This window comes from Ascidiella aspersa, chromosome 1, assembly GCF_963924565.1.
Source record: "Ascidiella aspersa chromosome 1, kaAscAspe10.2, whole genome shotgun sequence".
Taxonomy (NCBI): domain Eukaryota; kingdom Metazoa; phylum Chordata; class Ascidiacea; order Phlebobranchia; family Ascidiidae; genus Ascidiella; species Ascidiella aspersa.
Genome location: NC_139447.1, coordinates 39,229,760 through 39,251,528, shown reverse-complemented (window position 1 = coordinate 39,251,528; position 21,769 = coordinate 39,229,760). Strand labels below are relative to the sequence as shown.

The following is a 21,769-nucleotide window of genomic DNA, read 5'->3' as shown; positions in this document are numbered from 1 at the left end:
ACCGATAAAACGATGTAAAATTATATCGCATAATATCAACAAAATATATATCTTAACTTTGTGGATGAGTATTTTAAATATATTTTTTCAAGCAACGTTACTAAATTAATAAATGCAACACACCACGGAGCATTGGATTAAGATATTATTTCAGCTGTATTTTGTCAACAAATTTGTAGACTGCTACTAAAAATTTTACAAAAATTATTTTGTTTAGAATAACGGTTTATATTTAGGTTGCTAAAAGCTTTACAAATGTATCAATATTCAAGCGAAGCTAGAGATAAGTTACGGAGTCAAATTGCTATTACCAGCGTTGCACAGTGCGTTGAGGAATTGGTAGCAAACTGTTTAGATGCCCATGCGACAAAAATTAGCGTGGTTACAGACCTATCTAAACCAAATGTGCGCGTAACGGATAACGGATTTGGGTTTACCAAGAAAAACTTAGCCAGTGCAGGTTAGTACAACTACAATTTTCAGTAAATCACACTAATTTTTTTAAAAGAGATTTTTTTCCGATCATAGAATATCACAAAATGATTAGTAAGAAAAAAACACATTTTTAGCAGATTAAAACTTGCCTATTGCCTGACGCTTTTTGAAGTAATAGGTTTTACTTGAATACACAATGCTACACAAAAAATAAGTTTCAAGTAAATTTGTTGCTTTTAACCATAAAATTATACGGTTGTTATATGTTCGTAATAATACTTTGGTAATTTTAGGCTTGCGTTACAACACAAGCAAAAATGAACAAAAACATCAATTCCACTACGGATTTCGGGGCGAAGCTTTGAACAGCATCGCGCAATTATCTTCCAAACTCACTATTTCCAGCATCTGTAAAGGAAAAACTAAACTCTACGTTAAAACAATCACGTCCTTCGGTCAAACCCACAGTGAAGTGACTACTGACGAATCTAGCACTAACACACAACACGGATCGATGGTTTACGTCCAAGGTCTTTTCGCCCAATCTCCGCTTCGTCTTGAATGTGCCAGTCAATCTTGTTGTGTAGGTGATATCAGGCAGAGGATTGTGAACCTAATTTTCCCTCATTGTGGAGTTTCAATTATTGTTTCTGACAAGATTGAAGGAGTCATTGTTGAAATTAAGCGAAGTAAAAGTTTTCTATTCAGGTAAAACGCAGAAAAAATACGTAATTTGTGGTGAGACGAACTAACTCCAACGAATAACGTTCCTTTGTTATAGCCTACGACAGACGTTAAATATATACGTAACCGTTTACATGTTTGCAGGCTAGTAATCAGATGTAGAATGAGTTACAGGTGTAGCGGTTTTTACAAAAGGTTTCTTTAGTAAAAGGTAAAATTCTTACAATAGTTAAAAGTTAAGTATTGCATACCTTGTACTGTGATAAGCTTCAACATTATTTTGTCTTTGTTTTCACCCATTTTTTGCCTTAAAACCACTAGCAACCGCTTCGATTTGTCAAAAAACACAAAACTGTTTATCGGCTAAAAGGCACCTCTTTGCAGATTTCGCGAGATGACATGTGGTACTTACCCTACTTCGCAACTGCAGTGCGTTGATCTTACAAATGGCGAAGTTGCTGGATTCGCCTACTTCGGCTCTAGAAAACACACAGACAAGTCCCTACAACGATTTTACGTCAACAAGAAACTAGTGGAAAATGTACGTCGGCTGGTAAAGTATGGTTTCTATATAGCGTTTAATAATAAAGATAAACCTTGAGTATGGTAAAAAAAAAGTTTATGTAAACTACATACCTAAAATCGCCATTTTAACATGATAACTCTTCAAAAGTGCTCACTTGCTCTTTTGACCACAAATTTAAAAATCTTTGATCATGAACTCACTAAAACTTCTAAACAATAACTGATCGTTGGCCAAAAAGCAGCTTCCGAGCGGCTAGATCACAGTTGGTATTAAACACATATATGTGTGTGTCTTTCATTAACTTTTTCTCTTCCCTTTTATCTCGTATTGCGAGCTGTAAAGTTTCGAAAACTTACTACCTTCCCTTAACCTACTCTTTCTAACTTCAACCTAATAAGGAGACCCTTTAAAGCTGTATATAGCCTAATTGTAGTCGAAAGGCTATTAGATGTAAGTGTTTAATACACGTTTATTAATTCACAGCCGAAAATAAACGTGGCCCTCCACGAAATAATGTCCTCCAAAGATACGTCACAATGCGAAGATACGACACACACTCGACAAAAGTTGTTCGACGTTTATGTAATCTTTTTACAGTAAGTTTGTTTTAATTTAACACTGATGGTTTAAACGTTGTTGTATGCTTTGTGTCCACTAGATTATTACATTCTTTGTTGTCTGATTGTCCGTTATTTCGTTTGCCTATTAGTGTGTTTATTATCTATTTTTTTTTAACCTGTTGGTCTGTTTATTTATTGTTTTTTTCTGTTTGACTTCTGTTTGTGCGCCTGTTATTTGTCTGTCAGATCATCGTCTGTATGTCCGTTATTTTGTCTGAAGTCTGTGTAACTGTTTGTTTTCCGTTTATCTGTTTGTTTGTTAGTTGTACGTCTATCTTTTTATGTTATGTATTTGTTGTCTGTCAAACGTCTTTTTTATGGTTTGTCGCCGGTTTGTCTGTGTGTTGTTTGTAAATCAGTTGATCTTCTGTTAAGTGCATGCTTTTTATTGTTTAGGCTGTTTGTTGTAATTATTTGTTTGTTTGTCCAGATGTACGGAATGTTGACATCTGGCCCGCGGGCCATAGTTTGGCAACCCCTGCTCTAGGGTCTTGCCGTCTTAATTACGGATTGTACAATTTAAATTAACCTTGTTTTTTCGTTTGTCCAGATGTCCCCCATCATGGTACGATCTTTCTCTTGAACCTGAACGAACGTTGATCGAGTTCGTTCGTTGGAAGAACGTCTTCAAAATACTTTCCACAAAGTTTAAATCCATTCAAAAGAAAACATGTGAAACTAAAGATTTCCAAAAACCTAAAGTCGATGAGGTTTCAGACGAGGTTGGCATTATAATAGAATATGGTAAACATAGTGGAATACTTCTTCTTGACTTCGCAGATGAGTCAACAAAATGCGTTTTACTGTATTTTTGCTAAAATAGCTTAATTAATCAAAGAACGACAAACCTATTGTGAAACTTCAGTGTCATTATTTCAGAAACAAATGTTAGAAAACTTTTCGGAAAATTCATGTGCTGCTTGCTTATAAGCAACACATTTCGGCGCTGGTGTCATACCGAAATTCGACGTGTTTCGAAACTAGCATTTTCAAGTATTTTTTCAGAAAAAAACGAAAGTCAAACAGGTTTCAGGCGAGGTTGGCATCATGATAAAAATAAAAAGATAGTGGAATAATTTAAATACATGTTGACTAACGCAGGATATAAGTCGGGGTCACCAAATGTTTGACTCAGCTGTTGATATGGTTTGTACGATGAGTAAGAGGGTATGTGCACCTAGCAATGAAGGTTCTGGCAATTTTACCACTAAAAGAAAACATGGAAGCTGTACAGGGACGCCAGCTGGTTCAGACGTTTCCATAAGTGGTAAACAAATATCTTTATCTCCACCTAAGCAACTTCTTAGGAAAGGTAACCAACATATTTTATAAATGGCGCTTAATATATTGAAAAGAAACTAAAAATGTATATAGATTAATTTTTGCCAGTTTTGTCATCAAGCAAATTGTAATTTCGTTTTAATTTGTTTGTTGTTCTTTCAGGTTTCGTGGAAAGATACGATCGAAAACTGGGAAAAACAATTTTTGTGAATTCCACAACTGGACAAGTTGAACTGGTAAAACCAACCCTCTGTGCTAAACGTGAATTTCATAACAGAACTAAACTTGGTAGGCAAAAATAAATTTAAAGTTTTGCTTATCGTCGACATTTTTAAGTCTGTTTTAATTTCAGTTGACAAAACGAAGAAACAACATTTCTTCTTAACTCACGATTACGAAACATTTCTACCGAGAGAAAAGAAGGCAATGTCATTAAGTGAAAGGTACGAAGAAGTGTTTCTTTCTTTTACTTTTTTGCGGCCACAAATGCTCAGCGTAAGGTATAACTAAAGCATCGTAGACCCAATTCTCTCCACAGAACGTTTTGTAAGCTTAAAGTAAACAAAGCACGAATAAAATGGCGTAGTTAAATTTAAAATCAATAAATACGAGCTATATCTTCACATTGTTTTCACATTATTCCCAATTTCTCTTGCTAAGAGACCATATAAAACACCTGTATTCGGCGATTAAACCAAATCAGACGGCGATTCAATTTTTTGTTGCGTTCCATGGGTTTAAAAACACTGGTAGTAAAAAAAGTGTAAAATTTTTATACTGAAACCCACATCTATTGACTTCTACTTTAATATACAGCAATTTAGGCAAGGAAAAGTCGCTGAAGGAAACTTTAAAAAAATACCAACAAATCGAGCAAGAGGTCATGTTCCAGGCTCCCAAAGAAGTAAGTTGTAGTAGGACTTTAACTAAGACGTATCGGTAGTAAGAATATCAACACTCATACAGAAGTAGGTGGGAAATTTAAACGTTTCAAAAATCTTGTTTTTAATTTTCAACGTTCAAAATGCGACCTACATCTGTATGGGCTTTGATATTCTTACTACGTCTAACTACAACCTTCATCCATTATGCTTCTTTCAACTACAGTAAGTTCTGCAAAATATACTTTTCTGTTTCAGGTCAAACTTCTAAAAACCATCGAAATGGAAGCCAGCTCTTTCGCTCTAAAGATTTCAAGGGAATGTCTGAAAACAGTTTTGGTAAGATGATGTTATGCACAGTTGACACTTTCCGCCACCCAACCATTACTAGTATATCGTATCGAAACTGAAATATTATCACTTCACAAAAGTGTGATATCGGTGCCGATAGACTGTGTAAGCTATATAGAATAATAAGTTTCCAACTAAAGACAAGTTACTTCCTTATTTAAAACGGAAAAATATGCCTTATTTTTATGGTTAATATAGGCTTCGCGCGTTTTAATATGTGCTAAACCATTTATTTGGTCCAAAATTTCTGGGTATCAGAATACGATACGAATTATTGGTCATCCAATAGTTTGCCATCCCGTCTTTGTTTGCTTTAGTTAAACAACAGCTTTCAATTAGTTGATAAACGGATTTAAAATGAAATATCAATTATGAGATATTCAATAGTTGCCATTTGGTGGGTAATGTCATTGGTGAATTTACAAAAAAAATGGCTGAAATTTTAAATCTCTGATATCCAGGTGATTGGGCAAGTTGAGAACAAGTTTATCGCTTGTCGGTTGAAGGTTGATGACGACAAGGAGACCCTTGTGTTGTTCGATCAACACGCGGCTCATGAGAGGGTTAGACTCGAACGATTTGTTGAAGGTAAAGTGTGCAGATGTTCTATTGTGTGTGTTAGTGGTATAATGGAGAGCATTTGATATAGGGCTGCTGCGATATATAAAGTCCCAATGATGCAAGTAGTCTTGAGACTTTTAATTTAAATGAATAAACTGAAGACGCTTTTTCTTTTTTTTAAATTTATTTTCTCTATATTTTCTCACATCTTATGAAAATACTGACCTTAATTGGAAAAAAAATTAAAACACGATTTGCTTCCTTTTAATACCATTATCGTCATTTATTTAAGAGAACATTTAGCTTGCCACCTCAACGATACAATTACCCATTTTAGACATCCGCTTTCTAGTTTGTGTAGAAGTAAAATACACATGTAAAGGATTAGCGGTTTCAATCCCTCTGGCTAAGGATTGATTTGCAAGCATAGCATAAACCGCTAGAAAAGAACCAGTGACATTGAGCATTACATGTCACTACTGTTTCTATGATACAACGTTGTCTTCTAAGAATTTAGGATTAATGATTTTAACTAATGTTTAACTTTTAACAACCACTTGATTGAATCTACACTATAATTGTTTACCTTTTAAATACATTTCCGGTTTAAGAGTCGTACGAAACAACAGAGCACGGAAGAAGAGTGGCTAGTTGCGAGTTAAGGAAACAACTTACTATTGAAAGCACTCCTCACCAAAGACAAGTTCTTGCCAGGCACAAAAAAGCGTTGGAAAGAATTGGGATCAAACTAACTGTTGAAGATGGTAGGTTAGATTTCATGCACTTACTTGTGGCTGTGGGAATATAGTAATGTTTACCGTTAAAACAAATACTATTTTCAACAGTTATTGGTAAATTGTGGTAATAAAGGGTAAATTGTTTTATTTTTCGAGACATTTTGTAACAAGACACAATATTTAACCAACCTTATAACGTTTTAATTTCTAAGGGAGATTTACATTTAAATAGTTTGTTTATATTTTACTGTTTTATCTAAATTTAGTTTTAGATGGAAAAATGTATTTTAAAAAAGTAAATTAAATTTATCGATTTCCTAGCAGGGGTAAAGATTCTAAAAAAATCAGAAACCATTTTTTTAGAGCAGTATTTTTAAACCGCCGTCAGTTTGTTTAAACTTTGAAGCGTTACTTTGCTTAATACAATTGAACGCCTGTTTTGTTCAGACGTGGTTCGCATAATTCGTGTGCCAAGGATTTTGTCAGTTAAGGGATCCGCAGATATGACAGAAAGCTCAACAGAACTCTTGCAAAAACTTGTGGCGGATTGCTGCCAGGTTGGTTTGTAAGTTGCCGAAACAATTACCCGATTCAGTGACATGCAGAAGTATCCCTGGGGACACCACCTTGTCATGAAACCCTTTGACTAACTAACTATTGAGTCGTCTGTTCGCCGGATGATGAAGCTTACCACCATGCGTCAAACAACATCAAATTTTGAATATAAATAAAGTTTTAAACGTCTACACAATATAACCTACTCTGTATGGGTTTTTAATTTGTTTTCTTCTGCCACTATTATGACTGACAATTCCTCTTGTTTTGTAAACGGCGCGTTTTTCAAGAAACGGCGCGTTTTTCAAGCTATTAACAATGCTATTTATAATTTTGAATCTACTTAAAACCATGATATCTAAAAGTTTATTCAAACCTTCGGTTTCTTCAGGTACTTTCGTCTGGACGAACACTAGGTGTCACACTTCCACCTGCCATGTTTGACTTCTTGTGCTCCAAAGCATGCCACGGTAAGAAAAAGTGATGATAAGAGATGTCTATAGATGTTTTCTTGTGTAGAGTATTTTTATGATTTGTGGTACAAACGTTGCAGTTTATAGCTAACCATGCTGCGAAAGCACAAATTGGTTTCTGATCGGCACCGATACGACCCTAGTATCGAACGAGTACCAATACCACCACTTGACATCGGGAATCAGTTCAGATCTGATATGATCAGACATCACCAATTATTGCACTGGCCATCTTGCAACTCGTTTTATGTCGTATTTCAGGTGCGATTAGGTTTGGAGACCCGCTGACTCATCTCCAATGCACTGAACTGCTGTCATCTCTTTCCAAATGCAAACTGCCATTTCAGTGCGCCCACGGCAGACCCACAATCTTCCCAATGTTGGACTTGTCTCAAGTAGCTAGCGTTAAAACTGAGCAGTTTGAAGCATCTAAACTCGCAAGAAAGTGTAACGCCGTAAGTTGAATATTGTCATTAAGTAGCCACGACAGCTTTTTCAAGTTAAATCAGTGGTTCTTAAACTTTTTTTCTGAGACGCGTTTGAAAAGGTTATTTGAACTTACGACGAAGCCTATTCAGCGTAGAGAATTTCAGTAGTTTTTATTTATTTGTTAGCAACTTTTTAGAACGCAGATGTCGGGCGATAATATATATTGGATTTTTTTATTTTTAATATATTTGGAATCATTTTATTTTAGCTTCGAAACAGAATTATTGTGCGACCCTTTGAAAAATTACAAACGACGCACAGTTTATAAACCTCTAAATTAAATTAACTTAAATTACGGTACTATCTGAGTAAATTACTATCGGACTCAGTAAATTTTACATTTAAACAACTTTACAGATTAAGTTCAATTACCCTGCAGTTCTGGTGAAAAACTGTAGCGAGTTTAAGTTAAACATACCCGGAAATTTTGCTTTCCTGACGTCATTCCGTTTTATTATAAAGTTAACTTTGCAGCCACGAAGGAATGAAAAATAACTCAACTCGAAATTTTATGTCTTCGCAATGAAGTTAATTCTGGCGTTATCGATGGTCAGTGTGACTTCAAAAGTGGCTGATGCTAGAGGCGGTGTTAAATAAGTAAAGTTACCTTGGATAGACAGAAAGCTTTAAAGAAATTTTTTCATAACAATGTTAAGCATGAAAAAACAAAAGCGATTTGATAAAGAACTCATAACGCATCCTTGAACCTGAAGCGATAAAAATTAGTACGTTGCCAAAGCTACCAGCCTATACAAGTTATAAACTTTAATGGTAAACAAACTGTTTCAGGATTAAGCTGAGTTTATTAAAGATAGTTAAACAGTGCGTTTATTAAATTTGAACTAATTCAACTAGACTAAATCTACATTAAAGTTTATTTCCGAGCTATTATAATATTTGTGGGTAAATATAAATTTTCTTTCAGCCTGTGCGAAGTCTGTTAGCAACCCCAAAGAAATAATTTTCTTAAACTCCTTGATAAAAAAGCTCAATACGGTGAGCTGTTCGCAAATATAATACGGTCCGCTGTTCGCAAATATTTTAATTTTGTCTAAGACTGCTATACGTAAAGTTTTTTTTTATGATAATCATTGGAACGGTTGATGAAGATAAGATCATATATTTCGACTTTCTAAATTAAAGTTTCATTTTAGGGGATTTTTGGGTTTTAATGGTTGACTGATTTCGTTTATTGTTTTCAAATTGAAAGTTGAAATTGTAAAGATAATATTTTTATTGCTTAAAAACAAATATATGTAACCACGTTAGTCACAATAAAAATCTAATTTGAACAATTTAGGCCAAAATAAATATCCAGAGCTTAGCTTTAAACAGTTCAACGTATATATTTTGTTATGTGTTGGATAACAAATCAAAACTAACTTTTCTTGCAAAGATTTAAAATTATTTTATGAAATTCAAATTTTTGTCTAAAATTTTAGAAAAAATCAACTACTTTTAGTCTGGAAACTTTGGGTTTAAAAATTGTCAATAAAGGATTTATATACAGGACATTTATTTTGGATTAAACAAATCTAGATGTTAGTTTAAAAAAATATAAAACAGTTTAAATTTTTTAAGTTAAGATTGCAAATCCAAAGCAGCATTTCATGAAATACTAAATTTTCAATAAAGCAAAAAGGGCAATTTTAATTAAGTAAGCTTTGGGGATTATGTTGTAACTGAAGGTATTATTTCAATAGAAACCAACCAGAGGTTGGTATGAACTTCCAAAATGTCTTTTGTTTCATTTTCAAGGCTGGCTGGTTTAACATAATGTTTGGTTAACTGTATTGCACATCATGGAAAGTCAATAAGCCAAAAAAAGTTGTATAATTAAATAGGTTGATAAACTGAATGTAATTTGTATTAATTATTATTTTAGATAAAGGTATTACTGTATGTTAGGTATATCAAAAAATTGGTTAGCGGCGTCAGGTATTGGTTGATAAAAACCTAAAATATTGGTTATCGGTTTAAAAAAGTGATATAGGTCGACCTCTAATACTTTTAAAGTCAAGGACCTTTTTGTGTGAAAGAACCTTGTTTAATTTGTAAATTTTACTGAAGTATCAGTGGTTTATTTTATTCATTTTTTGTTCTCATGACAGTCTCCAGGTTGTTTGTAAGTATTTACAAAAAATTACACACAAGTTTTGTTAATTTTGAAGGAATAATGGGTAGCTTTTCTATTTCATTCTGATGTATATAGCCTTGTATGTTTTCAAAGAAATTTGAAAAGTGTGATAAAACTTATTCTGATGTTTTACCATAAATCATTTTTTTATGAGGTAATTATTTACACTCAATTTGAAATCTAAAAAGCAGTGGTTACAATTTAACCATATGTTGCTTTTAGGGTTAAAAAAAACTTAATTTACTATTATCTGGAGTATATCAGAGATTTCATTGCTGTAATTTTTTTATTTACCAGGAAACATTATCAAGTAATAATGGGAATACAAAAAAGCAGTGTAAAAGACAATCCTCCAATTAATGAAGATGGCAAGCAACAACTTATGTGCATTGAGTGCGAGGCTCCATGTTCAAAACTCTACTCTCTATTTCCAAACAGTAACAACCTAAAAATCGAGCATTGTGAACGTTGTAAGCTTCCAGTGGACAAATATATAGAGTACGATGTCACTCTATGTCTGTTAGATCTGATGCTACTCAACAAGGCAGTCTGGAGGCACATGCTTTTCAACCAGCGATTAAAAGACCTCCACTGGAAGTTGGCGGCTGTTTGTTTGTTCTGTGACGGTTACATGAAGTGGGTTTTATCATCATCCACAGGTGAAACAAGAACGCCTGAAAATAATGTTGTTTTCCAGGCCGCGAAGCAAATTGAGCTCTACATAATGACGTTTGAGTCAGCATTGCAAATTACCTTCTACTTATTCTTCACTGTGGCTTTTACTTTTTTATGGCTTCACAAACCAACAGAAACATCAAATTGGTTTGGATACAAAGTAACTAGTGTACATGCCATAGTTCGATGTTTGTTGCTTGCCAATTCTGGTAAGCTTTTAATCATCCCAGCGATTATATGGACACAGCAAGACAGCCTTGTGTACCTCCAGATTATTTTACTTTACATTTTAGTTTGTGCTGGAGTGTCCCTCAGTACTTTAACGCACTGTCGTTTTGATGTGGCCTTTTTAATTGTTCTTCTTTCTCATGCATTAAGCCTTGTGGTTATGCAACCCATTAGTGGTTGGATTCATACTTTGAGTTCTACTATGTAACTTATTTTGTTGTAATACATTTTTCCCGGAATCCAAGTTCCATGATATTTTTTTTAAATATTTGACGAGATTTTCTTTTTTTGTATTTATCGTTTTTTTTTATTCAAGAACAGTTGAAGTAAATCACGATGTTCTCCATATTTTTTAATGGCAACTAGCCGAAAAAATTGACAACATTTTGTTTCAATGTGTGTGGTTTAATTTTGTTTTCACAAAGAACAAATTTACTCATACAGTATTTGGGCAGCAACAATTATGAGGTATTTACAAAACTCAAAAAGTATAATATAGAAACAGGGCTGCGGAGTCGGACTCGGGACCCGATATAGTCGGTTTATTTTGCAGGACTCATGACTTTAGTAAGGCTACCAGTATTTCCGAATCTTGAGTACGTGCGCGTGCGCATGCGCAGTACCAAATTTCGAAACTGATGTGGCCTTAAACTATTGTAAAGGTGTAATAGCATTTGGTTGAATCTTTCCACCATCGTATTGTGTGTGGATAAGTTGCATTACATAGCTGAATGACTGAATATCCACTGTATTTTTGTGGCTGTATAGAGTAGGTCCTAGGATCGGGTTATTTTTAACCGACTCCACAACCCTGCATAAAAGTAACATCCGTTAAACTTTTGCCATTAGAATACGATAAAGCGGCTTCGGGTTTAGATTTTGCACTTGCCACGTCACTAATACGAGTGCATCTTGATTCCGGGTTCTATCCGATCGTACGCGTAAAAAACAATCAAGGCGGTCAATAATTTTTGCTTTTTCTGTCTGATTTTATTAAAATTGAAAAAGACTAAGACAGAACGGAAATTTGCAGACGGCGTGCCGATATTTTGGCACATGTTATTTTGTCCGGAAGAGTGCTGAGTAGTAGACGCTTACCCGAATGGTGAGCCATTCGGTCTTAGGGTTTTTATTAAGCAATATTTTGCGGTAAATTTTTTTCATTTTTACGCCAAATTATGGCTGTAAAGTGTTAGATCGCTTTATGTTACGTTTTAGTTGTTAGCTAATAAAAATCCCTAATTAATTCAGAACTCCTAACTCTACATTAAAATATTTACGCTGTAACGCTGTACAACATTCCATCTGTCCAAAGTCACAAGCGGTTCGTTGGTAAATGATTAAACAAGCAACTTATTGAAAGGCTTATGTGATGTCATATTGAGCGCAGTCAACGACCTTAGTTCTTTGTAAGGTATGTTGCATATTTGCTTTCTTTTCATACACGAAGTTACTTTCTTCGGAATGTATGTTAAGTTGAAAGCGACGTTAAACATTTAAGGAGAAAGTTTTAACAAGATATGTCCGGACATCCGATATTACGTATTTGAATAAGTTTTTGTGGAGTATTATTAACCCAAAAGTAACATGCATTGATAAAATGCGGGAATATATAGGCTTAGGAGAAAGCAAACAGACTTTTGAAACGATTACTTTTAAAAACATCTTTTCCCACGACTAAATGACCATATGTCAGCTATAACTGTCATTTTTGTAGGTGTAATAAACATTTACAGCCTTAAGCAAAAGTGATTCATGCAGCTGTATATAACACTTAAAAATCATTTGTAAGACTGTTTTTCAAACTTTTAACAGCCAAGGCTTAAAAGTAGCAAAACAGAGAAAGTTAGCGGATCCTATTTAAGGCTCCGACGTAAAACCGCTTTGTGAGGTAATAATGCAGCCGCTATTCAGCGATTTCTTTGACCTGAAGCAGCTTCTGTTTGTCTAGGGTTAAAAACAAGTCACACACCAGAATTCCTCAACTAATAGCCTCACACGCCGCGTAAATCCGTATCAAAGCGTCCGCTCGCCCAGCAAACAAAGCTGACTAAAGCGGTACAGTCAGCAATTTACAAATTGGCAATTAAAGAAGTTGTGCTGTTGGGAGAATAACAAAGATATTGCTAACTTGTTAAATGTATGTGTTCGCTGCTGTTTACACATTAGATCAGCATTTTCCTTTCATTGTGGCTTGGTAAGTTTGCATTTCAAACCTTGACTAATGTTTAATGTTATGCAATTAATATGTAATCGTGATGTAACTTTAAAGTAGGTGAGAGGTCAAAACAAAGTCAAGCTCACCAATCCGTAGCAGCAGAATAAAGGTCAAGTTTTAGGTGATTTTCTATTTAAAAACGCGCGTAAACTTTAGAGTAAATTAACAAAGCAAGTTGTGTTGGCTGATTAAAACAAAAAATACTTCTATATAGTCAAAATTCTTATGTTGGTGATGTGTTTTAGCTATTTTAAGAACTTGTTTAGTCATATGAACTAAAGTGTAGCTAAACAAGTGTTTGCGAGCTTTTGTCAGTTAAAAGTTAAACTTATGTTTTTGTGTTGATGTTGCGTTTTTTACCTCCCTTAAAAGCCTGTGATGACTTTAGCCCTCTTAAACTTTATAGTTTTGTCGTTTGTGGCCAGATTTAGTTTTGCCGTGCCAACATGCGGTGTTGAATTAAGACAAAAGTTCAAATAAATAAATGCGTTGTTACAGATAAGCTGGGATTCACTTTTAAGATCAAAAACAATGATTTAAAGCAGGGGTGTCCGACTCAAATATGCCGACGTGCCAATTTTTATCTTATAACTTCTTCCCATGCCAAAGTTTAGCAACTTTTTTTTTCTAATACCGGTATTATAAGCGCTTTTATACTAAAAATAAAAACAGTATAGTGTTATAATATCAGAAGTAATTGTTTGTTGTCGTAATTGCTGTGATTGTTTCGTATTGTGAATATACAATGACAATTGGCTGTATTACAAATTTAGCTTTTTTGACAATTGGCTGTATTTTTATGGGCTTGCGTGCCATTTTTTATTAGTTCGCGTGTCACATTTGGCACGCGTGCTTTATGTTGGACACCCCTGGTTTAAACCAATGAATCTCAGAATGTATAACTTTTTTAAATGACCCTATTTGTCTAATTCTAAATAGGATAATGAGGTGACACTGATTAACAACAAATTGTATTGAAATCTTGACAAGCTTTCGCACTACCGTGCTTTATCAGGCCAAAGTAGAAATAAAGAAAATTAGCCTGTGTAAATTGACATTTACCCACCCTCTTGTTAAATATTTAGGCGATTGTCAAATTTGTAAAATTGTTGATACCCACTGATTCATACAGTAGGCGTTTTCTTAAGTAAACAATGGCTGTGTTTGTCGTTTGTAATATTTTCACGAGATTGGGTCTTTAAATTGTTATATTTGCACTTTGGATTTTCAAGCAAGCGCTATAATAAACCATACAATGTGTGTGGGCAGACTGACGTACCGCTGTAGATTGGCGAACTCCCAAAACGCCAATGGAAAGTCTGTTTCGTAGAACTCCAAATTGTAACCACGCCTCGTGTATTGGACCTGGGCTTTTAGTAAAATCTGTTTTCATTTGTAGGTACAGCAGTAGGCCTGCAGACCTTTGGCTGAAAATGAATGCCAATGCCAAACAGGTCTATAATGAGACGTTTCGATGCGAACTTGTATCATCTTCAGTTAATGTGATTTAAATTTCAAATGATACAAGAGCATTTCGAAACGACTTTATCATGATGATGTCGATTTACTCGACCTTTTTGGCTTTGACATTGATTTTTAAGCTACTTTACAGATTTGTGCATAGTGTACCTTACAAATATGTTCTTCTTGAAACCCGATGTTTCATTAGAATCGTCGACATTGTTAAAAAAGATCCAAAAGTCACGTTTACTTTTGATTGAGGGTTTAGTGGTGTGTTTATTACAAGGTACTAGTTTATCGACGGTAGCAAGTTTTCCAGAGTACAAGAAAAAGGTTGTATACTCGGTTAATGTTTAACCTTGTGAAGTGACGGTATAATTCGGCAGACTGAACTTGTTTAATAGTCGATGCAACAAAGTTGGTTCGTTCAGTATTACTAGTTAGTTAGTTGGTGTCAGTGGAATAGTTTAAAACTAGTGGGAAAATGAGAGTAAGGGGATTTTAAGCCAAGTAAAATTTTAGTTTTCTAAACATACAATATGCGTTTATATTCATACTTCGTAGTTAATTAAAAAAATCCTTTTTCCTATTGCATATGCTGGTTTAATATAAACATCCATTACGAATGTGTTACCAGGCTCAAATGTTTTATACGTTTTTAGACATCGTATAAATACCGAAAGTAGTTGCTTATAACTATCAACGTAAAATGTTTGGTAAAAAAGTAGTTTTTTGCGACATATTTATAGCACTAAAAGCTACCAAAAGTTTAAGGTGGCCAAATACAAGGTAAAAAATACAATATTTAATGAATCATCCACGTGGTGGCACTGTTCATCTTCAGCAGATGTTGGCAGTGATCCGTCGGGTTTGTGTTGCTTTGTTTTTACACACTTTCGGGTTTATATATAACAGTCGCGTCCGACTTTGGTGCTTGAGCTCGCCATCATGTAGGTGACGTCATCGCTTAGATGACGTAATGGCCTGTGAAGCGTGTTTGAAAACAATTGCAATATGTTTGAATTTAACACAAATGTTTATCTAAGCGTTTTTTTGAAGACTAAACTCAAAATCGGTAAAACTAAACACAAGTCATCTTGCAGCGCAAAACAGTGTCTTAAAACTTGTTATGCGTTTTATATTGTCTGTAAAATATTCACGGGGTGAACAATAACGTCGCAAAACGAATCAATACTTACACGGTTTGGAAGCTATAAATCCTCATAGATTTCAATTTCTAACTTTCTTTCTTGATTCTCACTAAGCTACCATATTAAAGATAGTCATAATATTCAGATTTTAGGCTTTTTGAAACCTAACTAGAAAATTAATTTAATTTGTGAAGAAAATGACCCAAAGATTTCCATCCATCGGGGAATCCCGTACGGCTAATACGCTAGAATATTTTATTACATTTTGGAGCATTACGGTTGGAGGTTGTAGTTAGACGAAGAATAAATATCAAAACCCATACAGAAGTAACTAGTATATTTTAAACGTTTCGAAAAACTCTTTACTCGTTTTCAGCATTAAGACCTACTTCTTTATTTGATATTTCTTCTATGACATTGTAAATCAAACTTTCTATCACCAAAACCGCGTCTAAGTTCTACGTGAGTTCGAACAGAAGTTGTCGCCCGCTGCCGCTTTGTTACGTCACAATTACGCGTCGCGATTCAACTTTAATTGACCCCAGGTTGGCGACGATCGCGTCCGAACAATGGAGAACGCGAGACGTTTGATTGACAGGTCACTTCCTCTGCGCTGTTACGTCAGGGTCCCGTGGGAATTGCGCGTTACGTCGAATGGCAAAGGTGCTTTGCGAGAGACGAGTTGAACATGAAGTTTGTGAGTTCAGCTTCTGAGTGTCAGTTGGGAGGGATTTGCTGCAATTTCGACACGTAAAATAGTCGGGTTAGGTTATTGAAAAATTGTGGGCTGCATATGGTTTTTAACTTTAGTCTTTTACAATTAGATTTAAAATTATTTTAAAATGCTGCAATTTTGTCGGTTAGGATCGTCGGAATTTAGTTTGGTCAATAGTTTTGTATTTTATGATTAAATTACCGGTTTCGGTGAAGGTTAAGTATAATCATCCTCAGCTTGTAGGGAATTGTGTAAAACGCCCGTTTTTACAAGTAATATTGGGGTTGCTTTAGCTTGTTTGGGTGCAAAGTCTTATGTCTTAGTTGGGAAACATTTCTTTGCAAATATTATTTTGCAAGCAGAGGTGCGAGTGACAAGTTTAACATGAAGTTTGTGAGTTCAGCTTCGGAGTGGTAGTTGAAGGAGATTTCGCTGCAATTTTGACACTTAGGATAGTAGGAAAACAAGTAGGCTAAAGCTCGCATTTTTGATTTCTCTCTGGCGTTTTTACAAATACATTATAATAACTCCCGAAATTATGCTACGAGGACGAGGTAAAAATGATTCTTTAACTGATAGCTATTTTTTAAATGAATCATTTTTCTTTCTGGCTGTTACAAATATAGGTTAAGATACTTTTAAACTGGATTCTCTGGATGTAAATGCTTTTTCTATCGAAAACAACATTTGATCTGTCCAACTACAACTGATCAGTTGTTAAATGATTAAACATGTAATTATTAAAAGGATTGTTTGACATAATATTGACGACATTTTTAGAGGTCAACCAACTTTTTACGGTGTAAGATTTATGCCAAATGCTATATTTGCAAGAAAGTTATTTTAAACACGTTAAAAGTAAAAACCTCAACAAGTTTGTCTTAGCGTGTTTAAGAAAATATTTTATTGCATTGGCACAATTTTCTTAAAATCTGGATAGTTTCTGTTATTTGTTTCTTTTATTTGTTTTATCCGCTAATATTTAAGGTCATTGTAAGCTCTTGGTGAAACTGTTTTTAGCTGTTTCTTCAAACAAAAGTAAAACTTGACAACTTCTAAAAAGTATTTTCGTCCATACGGATGGATCGCTACTATCTGCTAATATCGTGACAACGCTTACTAGCTTTGTATACAAAAAAAAATTAGGCAAGAGTTCAATGGTTCTCGTTTTTTTAACTTCCGGCATAGTAGGAAAATTGAAATAGTTTGTGGCATAATTTCTAAAAACAGCAATTTTGTAACTTGGAAAACGCCCTTAAAACACGGCAAGGCAATAAGTAAATATTATAATATTACCAGTTTTCCATGCATTTGAAGTCTCACAAGCTTAGTAAGATGTCTAATTTCAACGCAAATTGGGTATTTTCCAAAATTACAAAGTAGTTCCACTGCACACTTCCTCGCGAGGCCCACAGTTTGACAATTACGTGCTTGGCGGTAAGGTTGCCAAAAAGTCGTTAAAAGAACTTTAAGATACGTCATTCGTTGAAAAGGAAGTACTTCGCTTAATTTCAAAGCAGGTGCTGTAACTATAGGACTTGTAACAAACTGGTGATAATAGCTCTCTTTGTGGAAAAAACTTGCTAGAGACCGCCTTTAAGCTTGGAAATGACGTCACGTATTGCGCATTCGTTTGATGACAAACAAAGCGAGGTGACGTAGGTGCAGCGAAGCGTGAATGACAGGTGTAGGTCGATTGTTCGTTTCGTCGTAAAAGCACGAAAGTCGTAAAAGTAAAAGAACTTTACTACCTCTATTTTATTGATTACCACTTATATATATTTAGACTAAGTATAGATTAATGTTATACCAAGGGTTTAGTTTAGAAGTAGTAAACATGTAATCGAGCACGTTTTAACTTCTTTTTGACAGCTTTATAGCCTTAAAGTATAGGCATTAAAATAACGACCTTTAAAACTCGGAAATGAGGTTTAGTAAGTTGCATATGGAACAGGGGTTATTGAACTTGTTTTTCGCGGACTCCAATTTTTTTTTGCATCTCGTGGCGTAGGGTCGGCATACAATTCTTAGAGATGACGTTATAAACAGAGAATTGTTCCTGTTGAACTCTTGTGCAAATCGAAATGGAAACTAAGTCTAAATTCAATGAGAGGCCAAAGCGATTTTTTTAACTATAATCTCTTGTTTTAAATAACTACATTTTAAGTTGTAAACTAAAGTTTCATTTAGGCCTTCATGAACCACCTAAAACTAGCTCATGTAAACTAGTTCTCAAGGGCACGAACCCCAATTTAGAAACCCTGCTATAGAGTAATTGAGGATTGAAATATGATGCACTTTCTATTTTTGTTCTGTGTTTTCAAATTCGCCCAGCGACTCGATAATTTCCAATTGTTAAAAAACTTAAGTCGCATGATTTGAGTAAGTTTCCGCGAAAACTCTCGGTGAACTGTTTTTAGTGAATTAAAAAAACCTTCAATTTCGGAACTATAGTTCATAAGTGCATCAAACGGTCAACAACTATGTCATAACATAATTTCGGAAGCTTAAATTGTTCAAATGTGTTTTTATTTAAACTTGTTTATTCAGGGTGTAATAGGGCCGCGGTTTAGAAAAAAACAACAACATATGAACAAGTGTTAAAGGCACCAGCGTGCAATTGTCTTTGAGGCGTACAACCAGAAAAGGTTCTTTCGTTGCACGTGAGGGTGTAGTGTTGACTTGTGTAACCGGGGTTCAAAAAATCACGCTGTCCATTCATGCGTGCAGAGAATATTTTCACCCTTGTGCGCAGTTTTCAACACTCGCAGAATAAAAAGTGACTTGAACAGGAAAGGATAGATTTTTTAGGCTTGGTTTTTTGGATGTGTGTTATGGCCTTTTTAAAAAGGAAAAAAAAAGAAAAAAATTTAAAAGGAAAATTAGATTTTGTGAAAAAGGTATGATAGGGTTGCTTCTGGCGTTTAAATAGGTTGAGTCCCCTAAAAACTACAGCTGAGCAACACATAAGTCGCCAACAAAATAAATGCGTTCACAAGGTTATCGGTTCTGAGCCAAACTATTCCAAAATTTTCTCACGTTTTCTTCTCTTACCAAAGGTTCAGTGAAGATGATTGGGTCGCCAAATACTTAAGCCTAATGTTCGGGACGCCGCGAAAAAAGGTGTAACTTTGGCCAATATTTTTTTCGATCTTCCAGTGTTTACTCAATTTTTTAGACGGAACTGCGTCTTTAAAAACCTACGATGGTTGAAAAACGAAGTAAAATGAAAAACGGTATTTTCTTTATCTAAGTCAAGGTTAAACTAGGACATCTGCCTTCGGTTGGTTAATAATGTCTGTCGAAAACATGTGTCCTTTTCACATTAAAGACCGATCTGTAAAGCAGTATTAAAGGTTTATGTAATTGATGTAGTGTATATATTGATTACAGGTCACGTATCATATTTTTTTAAGCGCTTGCCTTTTTTTGTAATGTCTGTAGTATAGAGAAAATATTTATAGCAACATTACGAGTTTCACGAGAGAAATTAAGGCTTTAGGTTTGCTGTTAGCCGTGTTTTCGCAATGCGTCTTAAAATCAAAGCGTTTTTGATGTATGACAACTTTAGTTTTAGATTCAAAATAACAGCAATAAAACAAAATCTTATATATGTAGAAGGGACATTTAAATATACATGCAAAGCAGTGGTTTTCAACCAGGGTTCCGCGGAACCTTAGGAAAAGGTTCCGCTAGTACAATCCAGGGGTTCCGCAATTTCTAAATTGTGTAGCTAATTGAGGTGTGTTTATTACACTGGGGTTCCTCGAGCCAGTGGAATTATTGCACTGGGGTTCCTCGAGCCAGTGGAATTATTGCACTGGGGTTCCTCGAGCCAGTGGAATTATTGCACTGGGGTTCCTCGAGCCAGTGGAATGTTTCCATAGGGTTCCACTCCAGCAAAAAGGTTGAAAAGCACTGCTTTAAAGGGACGTTTAAGTATCCCACTGATTTTTTTGTCAAAGCGCCTTAATCCTAAGAGTTTCTGATACAATTAATACCATTACCCTTTCGAGGTGAGCATTATGAACAAATATTAAACCAATGCCCATTTTATAAATGCTTCTGCCATACCGGAACTGCCATAGTATAAAGGGGCGTTTAAATATCGAACAGTTTTCGTAAAAGTGTCTTAAGCTTAATCATTTCTGATATAACTAGTACCAATAACATTTCGAGATAAACTTAAGCAATATATTTAAAACCAACCCCTTAGACCCAAACACTGCTGCATTATGTACAGGGGTGTTTGAATATCTCACTTGTTCGACTTTCAAGTGCTATAACGAGAACCCTTGATCGAACAAACTCACACAGATATTTCGCTTAACCCAACAGCTTCTATGCATAACTACTGTGGCTCATAACAACAAGTGCTTCTCTATACTACAGGTTGTAGTAGTTTAACGTGTAAACTTGAACTGAAATCAAACGAAGATTTTATTTCTGCAACTCAAGAACCATCATTAAAAGGTAAGTTTGTCTAAATTTTGATTTTTGGTTCTGTAAAACTTTACTTGTGTAAACTGTTTAGTCTGTGCTATTTTCCCTTTTTTAGTTTGTAAAGCCCTACAGGTGTTAATTATTTACATCTTTTTAGTTAAAGCGTGGTCTCTATATTTGAAATTTGTGTTTACATTACTTGTTATTCTGGGAAAGTTATGTTTGAAAATGGCGCAAGATTAAACCTTAAAGTTAGTTGTTTACATTTTGAAGGGCCGCAAATTTGAATCCCCCCAAAAACTTTTACACAATTCTTATGTATACAAACTTTAATATTGAATGTTTTCCGTTAAAGGGTAAGTAGTGCTTAAATGTTGGTGTAAGATTGAAACGCAATGTTAAAACTACATAATAAGTAAACGATTAAACCTTAATTTAGTTGTTAACATTTTTAAAGGTCGCAAATTTGTATCCTAAAAAAGTATTTTAAATGTTGGTAAACATATGGTTTTCGTGAAAATTACTGGCAAAATGTCGTATTTGAAACTCAATGTTAAAACCACAGCAAAGGTTTTAAATATTGTTCGAGTCTATTTACCCACAGTTACCAAGAATATGTTTTGTCTTGATAATGTTGTGCCATTAAGTGTCACGCGTTGCCAAGTAACGCAATTACCTGACTGCTGACGTCACGCTTGAGTGAACGTGTGTAAAACCGCCAGAGCTGCCTCAGCAAATATTTTCACCTCGAAAGTTTGAGTGAAGATATGCGCTTCCTTTATAAACGCTTCGAGTTCGAAGTTAATTTATATAGGTTTTCTTATTAGATCCGTCCAACAATATCGGTTTGGGCTGGATACCCGATACTAACTATCGGTATCGCTCATCGTACGATACTAGTATTAACGGAAAAATTAACGACGCTATATTTTTAAATATATTTTTGATGGGAAAAATGAGTACTTCCATATCTAAAAACTTTAAAGCAAATGTTTGACAAAGCAATGGTTGCGCTTCGCACTTTGCCATGTTTTAATTTATTTTTGTGAACCTCTAACTTTAGCAAAGTAATTAAATATTAAGTAAATTTATAGTCGTCCCAAAAAATCTGATTCCAGATAAAACAACAAAATTTACGCTTTTTGTTT

The 21,769-nt window shown here is 34.7% G+C and overlaps 3 protein-coding genes across 3 annotated transcripts in view; all 3 read left to right on the top strand.

Annotated features, from left to right (window-relative positions):
• Window positions 1-255: 255 nt before the first annotated feature.
• Window positions 256-7,115, top strand: LOC146170435 (DNA mismatch repair protein Mlh3-like). Its single transcript, XM_083388702.1, has 14 exons — window positions 256-460; window positions 729-1,143; window positions 1,504-1,672; window positions 2,129-2,241; window positions 2,816-2,987; window positions 3,367-3,577; window positions 3,709-3,834; window positions 3,899-3,989; window positions 4,363-4,450; window positions 4,686-4,766; window positions 5,240-5,366; window positions 5,951-6,103; window positions 6,524-6,633; window positions 7,023-7,115. Exons 1-14 carry the CDS (start codon window positions 256-258, stop codon window positions 7,113-7,115), a joined length of 2,154 nt encoding a protein of 717 aa, XP_083244828.1.
• A 2,895-nt stretch (window positions 7,116-10,010) lies between these two features.
• Window positions 10,011-11,010, top strand: LOC146170434 (protein ARV1-like). Its single transcript, XM_083389183.1, has one exon. It carries the CDS (start codon window positions 10,047-10,049, stop codon window positions 10,839-10,841), a length of 795 nt encoding a protein of 264 aa, XP_083245309.1. The 5' UTR covers window positions 10,011-10,046; the 3' UTR covers window positions 10,842-11,010.
• A 4,110-nt stretch (window positions 11,011-15,120) lies between these two features.
• Window positions 15,121-21,769, top strand: part of LOC146170431 (uncharacterized) — a 28,553-nt gene continuing 21,904 nt past the window's right edge. Inside the window, exon 1 of the mRNA XM_083388701.1 lies at window positions 15,121-15,180. Coding sequence (XP_083244827.1) covers window positions 15,121-15,180 — 60 coding nt within the window. The remainder of the gene's footprint in view (window positions 15,181-21,769) is intronic.

Bases quoted from the DNA above. Each gene is read 5' to 3' on its own strand.
- LOC146170435 (XM_083388702.1), top strand. From the start codon at position 256: ATGTATCAATATTCAAGCGAAGCTAGAGATAAGTTACGGAGTCAAATT. The intron at 461-728 runs GTTAGTACAACT...TGGTAATTTTAG, and splicing joins GAAAAACTTAGCCAGTGCAG to GCTTGCGTTACAACACAAGC. The intron at 5,367-5,950 runs GTAAAGTGTGCA...TTCCGGTTTAAG, and splicing joins ACTCGAACGATTTGTTGAAG to AGTCGTACGAAACAACAGAG.
- LOC146170434 (XM_083389183.1), top strand. From the start codon at position 10,047: ATGGGAATACAAAAAAGCAGTGTAAAAGACAATCCTCCAATTAATGAA.